The sequence below is a fragment of the Haliotis rubra genome, unplaced genomic scaffold, assembly GCF_003918875.1.
Source record: "Haliotis rubra isolate DU_JTF1 unplaced genomic scaffold, ASM391887v1 Scf5, whole genome shotgun sequence".
NCBI classification, from domain to species: domain Eukaryota; kingdom Metazoa; phylum Mollusca; class Gastropoda; order Lepetellida; family Haliotidae; genus Haliotis; species Haliotis rubra.
The window spans coordinates 1,960,657-1,971,677 of NW_025767190.1; the positions used below are offsets into that span (position 1 = coordinate 1,960,657).

The following is an 11,021-nucleotide window of genomic DNA, read 5'->3' on the forward strand; positions in this document are numbered from 1 at the left end:
TCCTCCTACAACTATTTCCTAACAGTAGCAATTTCAATGTAAATGTCTTCCAAGATTTTCCTTGTCTGATACAAAAACAGGCTTTCTTGTCCAATCAAAGAACTCCTCAAGGCAATGGAGAGTCTAAGAATACCTTTGTATGATCTTGTGTACTGTTCTGCTGCTCTGTTGTAGTGAAAAGGGAAATTGTTGAATATCATTTGATTTATTCGAGCCTGATCTAAAAACCCATTGTTGACTGAACTTATGGTGATGCACTTTTGTCTTGTTAACATGTAATCTGATCATCTAAAATGTTTTCGATGATTATGGCTTAGAATTTCTCCATTCAATCAAGTCACCACGACAGCCTATAATTATAGACATCAAGTAAATTACTTTTTAAAAACCCTCGTATATCGAGTGTGTAATGTGCTTCAATGTGCTGTTAATGTTTGTTGTTTGTGTAACACAATATCATGAAATATTGGCTTCAGAGTATCCGGTTCATACAACTCAGGGCTCCCTTAGTCATCTATCAAATGATGTAAAAACAAATACATGTTTTGTTTTATTCCATATTCTGTTCTCTGAAACACCAACATGTTTTAAATAGGACGCAGAAGGTTGTTTACAATCCAACAGTGCAGATTGATGTGTGACTTACTGAAAACATCCTCCATTCTCGTTTGATGATTAGCCATTCAATTGAAGTCTGGCCTCCCAGCCTCCGCCCTTACTGTTTTTGCAGCTAACCCAGATAAGTCTCCTGCTGACAGTGACATGATAATACATTAGCAACAACATGATGTCATTTCACTCCAACCTTCCCACAACAGGCTCTGATGATGACGTCAGACATTGTCACAAACAGGGTGATGAATGTCCTTGACTATATAAGTACATTACAAATGATGTTTTCTAAAAACTTGTATTTGTACAAAGTTCTAAGAATTTTGCTAATCTCTAGATGTTATGATATTTCAGTTCATGGGAGTTGTGTGATCGGTGTTTGTTCGAGATGGGTTTATTGGGATGAGGCTCTTTGTGTGTAACAGTAATTAGTCGTGAGAGGGTGTAAGTGCACATTTCCTGGAGGGATTTCAAACACTGACTCACGTGTTCCCAGATATGTCAACTATGTTCCCCAGCTCAGGCTACTCTTCTCCCACTTCAGACCCAGTCATTAAATGTTTTTGAAGCGTGTTTGCTTGATTTTTACATGGACTACGTTTGCCTTGAGCAGACCGGACTGAGAAGTTCAGAGATGCTCTTCCTGGTGTACCAGCAGTGCCACCAGCTTTTCACTGTTACCAGTCTTTTCATGTACTTTTAAAACATGTCATTAATTGCATGTTCCTGTGGGCAATTTTTCGGCTCATTCTATTGCCCTTCATGCCTTGCCCTAAACCAGCCCCAGGGCTGGAACTTGCAGGTGCGCACCGGTACTTAGGTTTGCACTTTAGACAAGACGATTGGTATTCCGTAACTGTTTCTTCACTGAGTTGTCAGATATACATTCTTCTTTTGCCTCAAGCAGAATTAGAATGAGATAAAAAATGTTACACACTCCTTGTTCGGATAAAAAAAATTCATGAAATATTGATGTGTACTATGTATGTACTGGTATATGTATATAGTACCTAAGCCAAAATTTTGAAAGCCTGTCAAATACTATTGAGGTTTTCTTTCCTTTCCTTGACGTCATTGGTGTTGATTTGGTTTATACAGATATTAATCAAAGTCCCTATAACAGTCAGATCCTCCCACTTATCTTTTAATATAGGATTATCATTGTTATATACGTCAAACCATGTACTTCCATGTGTCTGTGATGGCTCCATCAACACCCACTCTACACACTCTACGACATGTACCCTACTTAATTTATTTTTTATTTTTATTTTTTTTATTTTTTGCTTTTGTAAATTTTCTTGGTGACATGATACTACAAGTAATATTACTAAGGAAATTGTTTTGTCCAGATCAACCCGGGTTGTGGGTTGGTTTGTATTTCTCATCAGACAGAAGTTCTGCTGTGAACACAACAATCCTGGCACATCAGCTATGACTGACTAGTGATGAAGGACTATCTTTGTGCTGATTTGTTAACTCGATTCAGATGAAACAATGTTACCAACATCTCTTGTAGAAACAGTATTCTGTTACAAGAATTGTTAGGTTATTGTTGTTGATTCATCCAACTCTGCCAGGTTGACATTAATGAATGGACTCATTACAAGACTAGTACTCATCATGATACCTGTTGTAAATGAGGGATGACAATAAGTGCCTCCACACAGACACCATGTTCAGGTTGCTGATGCAGTGTCTAAATCCATTCTTGGTGTCCCCGCTGAATTGAACCCATTTCGATGCATTGTAACTTCCCCAAGGGGGGCCTTTTGGTTACAATAGGTCTTTAGCAACTTTCATATGCTTATGGTAAGAGGCAACAAAATGGATTTTGATTTTGTTGACTCCAATTCTCAACATCATGCATTTTTACTGGCAATATGAATCACTGGATTATCTGGTCCAGACTTGATTGTTAATAGGTTACCTTAATACTTATGCATATTGATGATTGGTTTTAAGCAACACTCACCACTGACAAGTAGTTTTAGCCTGTGAGTAATTCATGGTTTGTCTGTTCCCAGGACCCTACCCACCAGAGCATCAGGTGAAGCAGCCCATCCTGGTGGCCACGGCCCACATACACTGGGACCCTGAGTTCAGTGACGTCAAGCTCATCCAGACCATGATGCTCATGTCCGAGCTCCGCCAGGTTATTGAGGATGCCCAACATCAATTCCGCCCGGGTTCATCGTCCTCATCCATCGACTGCAACAACATCCCTCTTATTCTCTGTGGTGATCTCAACTCACTACCAGACTCAGGTAAGTTCCACTCAATGCTACAAATGTTTTCTAATGTTGGTTGTCTCTTGAAGCCCATTTCTGGTAACGCCCACCCTGGATAGGTAGGAAGATGGCTGAATACAGTGTGTTGATCCTCACTGTCTCCCACCCTGGTGCACTTCAGGTTTTTAAGAACTTTTCAGATCCATTGACATCGTTTTATCATATTTCCTTTGTAGGACTTGATGATATATCGTAATATTGTGTAGGGATGTAAATGAAAAAAAATAATTGCTTGCTGAGCCAGTCAGTCAATTGAAATTTTTCTATGATTTGTTTTTCATGACTAATGTTCAGAAGCTGAGAGGGACAACGATGCCAAGGTTTACTCCAAGTATAAGTGGTTTGATGTGTGAAGCCCATTTCTGGTGTCCCCCGACGTGATATTGCGGGAATATTGCCAAAAGCGGCGTAAAACTAACCTCTCACTCACTCACTATAATTGGTTTGAGCTTCTTCTTTTTTCAAATTTGAATTTAAGGGAGGTCTTTGAAGTTTGGGCCTGTGGTACTTGAATTGGGGAGAAAAAGGACCACCATAGACTTGAATGTTTGACCCAGAACAAGGATGTATGTGTGTGGTGTTTGTTGCAGGTGTTGTGGAGTACTTGACCTCTGGGAAGGTGGCAGCTAACCATGAAGACTTTAAGGAAATAGGTTACGATTCCTGCCTTCAGAAAATCAACACAACCATTGAGAAAGAGTCCTTCAGTCACAACTTCCGACTCTCTCGTGCCTACATGGATGTCATGCCCTATACAAATTACACGTAAGACTTGATAAACTGTTTCTATTACCAGTGATTGGTTTCGTGCTGGGATGTAACTTGGCACTAGTTTCTCCAGTGTAAAAGGCATCCTGAAGTCTAGTAAACATTGTGGGTCTCCTTATATACGATCAACATTCAGACTAGGTAAGATTTCAGGGCGTCCCTTCTCGCAGTACATGTCCTGTGTTGTAATTCCCTCAGCATTGTTTTGGTATGTCTGTTTATGGTACAGGTGTATTATATAACAAAATAGGGTACAGTTTACAGCTACAGTTCCTGGTTTTCAACCCATCTGATTAATTACACAATCAAGGATTTTAGAAGTCGAAGGCAGCATAAATAGCTCTCAATACAACTTCTGTCGTAAAAATTAGAGTTGTGGTAGAACTTTGATAGGAATCTCAACGTCCCTCATACCTAAATTGTGCTGTGTTTAGTTAAGGACAGTTGAAATGGAGATCTAGGTGAGGTATGACTTCTTTGATGGGCACTTTAGGTGAGGTATATCTGCCGTATCACCATCCCTGCCACTGACTGATACTCCTGGAAGCATGCAGGGCTGTAGCACTTGTAGGTGCTGATACTGCTTCATGTGTACTGATACTCTGTAGGGCTTCTCGAACAAACACCCAGACCTGTTTCTTGTGTGGGTCGTTTGTCAGGTGACCGGAAATTACTGTTGGAACAAGCAGAATCCATACAATATCGGAACTATTGTTTGTGGGTTAAGGAGTCTTGTGAAATATGTCCTGATTTCTTCAATTTACTCAATGACTGTTCCTGGAAAAGTCACACTCTGTTCCAACAGCTGGGCTGAGTAGACCAGTGGGTTGCTCATCTCCCTGACGCCCCCGTTTTGTGTCCATGGATGACAATTCTGGACTACAGGCAAATGTTGCTTGAAACCCTACTGTTTCTTCTGTTGAAAAGGGTGATATAGTAATGAGGATCTTGAACTAAACTACTAAAGATAAATGAATAGATCACTGTAAGGTGAACTTTAAATTCATACAAATTATTTGTCCATGAGTTCCAATATGACTCCATGTGCACAAATGTATTTTATGTCAACTGGTTTGCATTGATGAGATCATGGATTTGATTGTGATGTAATAATGATAACACACTAGCTAAAGATATTTGAATTTTATCAAAAGTGGGGCTTAAAAGGCTTAAGAAATAATGGGTAATAAAGAAAATATTACTGGAAATTATCATTATTATGAACTTGTTTCAGAATTTATGTAGTACTATCTTTTTGCTTGGGAAATACAATAATTATGACATTGTATAACATACTATGAAATAATCTGTACAAAGGTCACATGTTCAGGCCTCATGCTTCTCCGACTAGGTGAACTGGCACTGCATGTCTGTCTGGTTGTTATTGTCCGTGTACCTAGAGTATCCTAACTGTGGACTGTTTGTTTCAGGTATGACTTCAAAGGCATCATTGACTACATCTTCTATTCAAAAGATCACATGAACATGCTTGGCATGCTAGGGCCGCTCGATGAAGAATGGTTTCGTCAGAACAAAGTTATCGGATGTCCTCATCCTCACATCCCATCAGATCACTTTTCACTGTTCGTGGAGTACGAGATGCCAGTTGGCACCACACAAAACGGTCGCAGCAGCAACACAAACAGCAACAACGCAAACAACAACAGCAGTAGTAGCAGCAACGCGCCCTCAACTGGGAAGCTGAGATAGGGGACATAACTGCAGGCGTCTCATCAAGTCATTGTATAGATCTAGAACATATCAATTCTCGTCAATTCTTGTCACATGTACAGAGAAATTCATCACAAGTTATAGGAGATGTGCTCATTTGTACATAGACATACCTCCCTCATCTCCGATGTCATTGTGTATTTAGGGTGGGGTCTGGGGGCTTCAACGTTGTATTCCAAAAGCACTGCCGCAAAGACAGACATCAGTGACAGACACTGTGTGTGTCTGTTGGTTGAAAATTAAGCAGCATTTTGCTCTAGATAATTTATTTTTCAGCGTTCTAAAGGTGCTGATGTAATATTTAAGTTTAGAAGCAAGTGAGCAATTTCTCTGTGCATCCTGAGCCAGCCATGTTTTTGTGAGTAGGACTAGACCAGCATCTGATGGTAGGATGTATCCTGAAGCTGGAATGATGTGCTAGTTGATGAGGACGATACTATGGAGGTTGGTGTGCTCTGAACTTAATGCGTGGTTTGGGACCAAGAATGCAGCTGAGTGGGCAGCAGATGACACCTAGCTACGGCAAGAGAACCCATCTCCATAACATTCTGAGATCATTTCACGGCTTACTGGTCAAAATAGCACCCATGTTTATTTTCATTATTCACAATTATATTCATGGTCTGGCCATTGATCATTTCTTCTGCATATCAAGAATCAAGACATGCCTGACAGAAACTCATTTGATTTACATGCATCAAAATCCTATTCGGAGAAATTATTACTTAATATCAGGGACAAATCACCAAATATATAATATATATATATATATGCATTCTTTGGGTGGAAGTATAGGTACTTAACATTACCAAAGATTGATCTCAACCATCATAACATGTACCAAATCAAGTTGTATATATAACATCATGCTTTTTAGTCAGTCCATTTAGAGTGCAATGTTCACATTTTTTATCAGTATTTTAATTTCCAATGAGGACCAAGCATGTAAAACCTGCCTGAATGCACATGCTTGGTCTCTTGTTGTTTTAGCCCTCATTTGTCACTTGATATATTCTTGGGTTCTCTTTGCTGTGAGCTTGTTCAGCTTCGTAGAGAAGGGACTGCAATCTGCAATACTTCAAATTAAAAGCCTTGAAGCCCAACACTGAAATTCTTCTGCCTTTGAAAGACACTGTGGGACATTTAGATCTTGCCTCTTATCAAATTTTTGGAAATGGCTTACAAACAAATTGCTGGTCATTTGCCATAAATGAACAATAGTGTGTGATGGAAAACTGTTGGTTGCACGAGATGATGGAAGGGAGATAACTCCTGGTGACCTGTGGACCAAACTTTGTGGAGGAAGCTGAATGAGCAAGATGGTGGTCTGCAGAGCTGGTTCAAGGAATGCAATAAATTGAAGAGTCAGGAACTGACTGTCGACTGACTAACCTCTACTGTAGCTTCTTTGCTTGACATGATATTGGTCAGGATTTTAGAAATGTGTTGTGACTGTGGTGTGTATATTGCCTATGAAATAAATAAAATTATACCATTTGTACATTGAATACAAACCAGAGTTGACAGCTGTAAAAACATGTAAAATTTTAAACACTTTTTGTTTTTAATCCTGTAATATTTATATTTCGTCAGATATTCAAAAAAGAGTATATATTTTAGTAAAGTCTTCTTACTCCCATGTTCAGGGTGAATAAGCATTGGTTGAAGAATTTTCATATTGAAGCACGTGGACAAAACAACAAAAACATGTTAGCCAGTAGACTCTGGTCACCATGGTGATTGCCAGCAGTGTACAGATATAAGGATGTGTCTACTGTGTTCACAAGTTGTATAGAATCTGAGTCTGATGGGTGCCGTAGCTTCTAGTGGGTATCTTGTGTGCATTCTTAGCTCTTGTTTGCTTCTAACTATTGTTCTTGTAGCTATGTGACAAGTCTTGGTTTGGGTTTCCAACACAGGTCACTCCGCAGTTAGCGAGCTGCCATACTTGCTGCTCGTCAAATGTGCTGTCAAGACAAAATTGTTTAATATTCAATGAATTTCAAACAAATCATGAATAGTCAGCCACGCAGCGAATCTCTGAGATACACTACTGAAAAACAAGTTGAGGCCCATCAGATTCTATGATGTTACTGCAGTTAATCTGTCATGAGATGACAGTTGAACTATACTAACATAAGAGTCGGGTGATTGTTAATGTTTCTTGGTAATTTATTGCATACATTTAACATGCTCATCCTATAGCTCATGATAGATTTGTCGTAAGTTAGAATGAATTGATCACTGCCAATTTGTACATGAATGGAAGTTCTAGACTGTTAGAGAGTGAGTGTTTTTTGACAGCACATTTGACATACAGTATTCTTGATTAATGAAACGTTAGACTGACTACTCATGTTATTTATTTCAATTAATTGTAACTGGGACAGATCAAGCTTGCAGTAATGGGTCACGGTCATGTACTGTTTTCGGGGGGCAAAACTCGTCTGTAGAGTTAAATCTCTTCCATATTAGAAGGAATTTGTTTCATTTAAACTTATGTTCTTTAGAAAAAATGCTTTTTCAGTATCTCTTGATATTTGTTGCCAAGATTATTTCCAAATTTCTGAATTCGCTGTGAGTAAAACAAAAGACTATTTTGATTTTAACTGCCATATTCAGAGCCAGCTTGATCGCGATCTGCAGTGTTAGATGACAAGCATATCCATATGATGTTTTTGCAGTTCACCAAAGGGAGACAATTCCTGGGGAAGCATCTTTCAGTTTTATCCTGGAACCACTAAGAATCTCAGTTCTATAGGACAGTCATCTGAGCCCAGCTGTACATTCTGTGTAGAAATGGCAAGGGAAACTACTCTGTCAGTGTATCATCAGTCTCTGCTACTTTGTGTTGCTGTTAGTCTGCAGTGTCATAGTCCCATTAAATGAAATCTTCCTTAGCAGTCTTAATCCTTTTTTCTGTTTTTTAGCACAATGTTGTGCCTCATTATGACTGCTTTTTAACTGATTCATTTCTACAGAAGTTTATAGATAGTGTCTGGGAAACTATTGAGAGGCTAAAGAGATATTTACAGTGAGCATATTTTGGTATATTTTATGTGAATTCGTGTCCCCTTTGCACAGTTGTCTTTCCTTGTTTCCTGCATGTGCAAGAGCTGTTTTTGATGGTTATGTTGTCACTGAAAGAAGAAATTGAAATGTGGCTTGTCTATCCTTATTTGCTTGATGAGAAAAGTGCATGAATTTGTATAGTTTAATACACTGACACCCAGATAGCAATTTGTACATGCTGTTGAAATTTTGTAGGCAGGTAGAGCTGGTTTAGACATTGTCACATGGGGCATAGTTGAAAAATTCGAAGTGCTAGCGCCAGGGCCAGTGTGTGGTTTCTGTGTCATGTTACCAGTTGTACCAAACCCACATCATCATGTGCTAGATTTGCAACTACAAAAAATAGTGTCTCGTATTTTTCAAATTTTGTGACTTAATGCAAATAAATTAGAATGAATGTTTTTATACATGACAATATTTCTAAGTCTTATATTGTATATTGGCGACCAAACAAAGTTGGTAATGAAATGCAGGCAGCTGAAGTAAGATGGCTGTGCAGGTATTGTACATTGTGAATGTGTTCCCAGGGGAAATCCTAATGGGGCAGCATTTTGTGGTGATCAATGTATGATTTTTTAAGCTCAGGAACTTGTGATTTGAAATGTTATCATGAGTTGTCATGTAGGATTTTGACACACAATCTTGAGTGAAGGACAATTTTAGAACAATGTTTAGACTTGATACCTTTTATTAGTGATTTAAGAACCAGAGCAATATCTGTATTTTAGTACTGAACAACATCTGGGTAGATAGCTATGTCTCATTGAAAAGTGAACTGTGCTTCACATTCCCTCTAATCTGATCCTTTAGCCTACCAATACTCCTTTTGCATTTAGATGTATTTGTATATTTTGTGTCCATTTCTTAAAAATTCCAATAAATTATGGAGCAGTGAAACGAAATCCTGAGTTGACTTTTCATTTTCCTTAAGCCAAAGGAGACACTTCGTATGGATGGGAAGATCCTGGAATGGTTTCATTTACTGGTCAGGTTCCTCAGTTAAAATATCTTACAGATCACTGTCCGAAAAATATGGATGGTTATAATACACAAAAATAAACAAATCTTGTTCATTGGTTATTGTAACTGGTGAGAAACATCACACTGGAAATATGTATGAGGTGTATTTAGTCCAACAATATATGATGTAGCTGGTTTTCAAAAGATTCAAATTGCTAAAAACAACAGTGATGGCATTGAGAAAGATCACATGTTCTATGCCAGAGTTTTACCTGATGTGCAGATGTGTGCCCAGTACTGCCCTGCATCCAGAAGGACGCCCAATGTCATTCACTGTACCCACAACACATCTATACTAAGCAGCAAAAGAAACGTCAGTTTGGAATTTTCCTTTGCAGAAACGGATAACTGTAAACTCATTCAGTGTTTTGATTGTATTTTTTTGACAACATCTCCCAACTTTACCTGAGCAAAGACATTCCTTCCCACACTCAGAATGGAACCCAGGAAATGGTCTCAAAAACAAAACCTGATCTCGGAGATGGTACGGTGTTCTCCATGTTTTTCATGCAACTCTTGCTGCATGTGCTGTTCACAAGGACCAGCCCTATAAAATGCACCCCCAAACCTGGTTGAAACATTCACATTACAACGTCAGCAGGATGCTGCGACTCACGACAGCTCAGAGGAACCAGGTGCTAGGATTACTTGAAGCTGGCCACACTGCACAAGCCATTGCCAATCACTTCCAGGACAATGTTTTGACCATCTAAAGGCTGCAGCAACGTTTCCGGGCCAGCAACACCACAAATGATCGCCCCTGTACTGGCAGACCAAGGGTCCCCACAAGACCGCCATGTTGTGCGACAGCATGGACAGAATACCTACATGCAGGCATTCGAAACAGCACGCCAGACAGTGGGAACCCACGGAAGACCAATCAGTACTGATAAAGTACGCCGATGTCTTAACAGCGGGAACCTCCATTGCCGTAGACCTTATCGTGGACCTATCCTCACCCCTCATCATCGGCGTGAACGTCTACAGTTTGCCCTACAACACCAAAACTGGTGATACAGGCAATGGGGAACTGTTCTGTTCACAGATGAGTCGGTACTGCGAATCAACTGCAGATGGCAGAACAAGAATATGGCGACGACGTGGCCAGCGTTACTCAGACCAATGTGTTATGGAAAGAGACCCATGAGGAGGAATAGGCCTGAACCAGAGTGTGGGTCCTGTGGTGTTCCAGAACCTTGGTCCAGGGAGAGGAGGCGGCATCACAGCATTGCGCTACATCGACCAAGCTCTCAGGCCCCACGTCATACCACATTTCGCATTTCACCGGAACAACATTTTCCAGCATGATAACGCCCGGGCCCAAACTGCCATAGCTACACCGGACTTCCTTACAGCAGAACGGTGTCAACATTATGCAGTGGCCATCCCTTAGTCCTGATTTAAACCCAATTCAACATCTTTGGGATGAAATTCAGTGGAGACTGGCCTTGGTATGACACTATTCAAACAGAGCCGATTTATTGCGCCAGGCTTTTCTCAAAGTGTGGTTCCAGGTGCCAATGGCCT

General features: G+C 39.8%; 1 protein-coding gene across 1 annotated transcript in view; it reads left to right on the forward strand.

Annotated features, from left to right (window-relative positions):
* Positions 1-9,376, forward strand: part of LOC124291809 — a 51,920-nt gene extending 42,544 nt beyond the window's left edge. Inside the window, 3 exon segments of the mRNA XM_046728883.1 lie at positions 2,640-2,879; positions 3,494-3,668; positions 5,102-9,376. Coding sequence (XP_046584839.1) covers positions 2,640-2,879; positions 3,494-3,668; positions 5,102-5,381 — 695 coding nt within the window. The 3' untranslated portion in view covers positions 5,382-9,376.
* Positions 9,377-11,021: the final 1,645 nt, after the last annotated feature.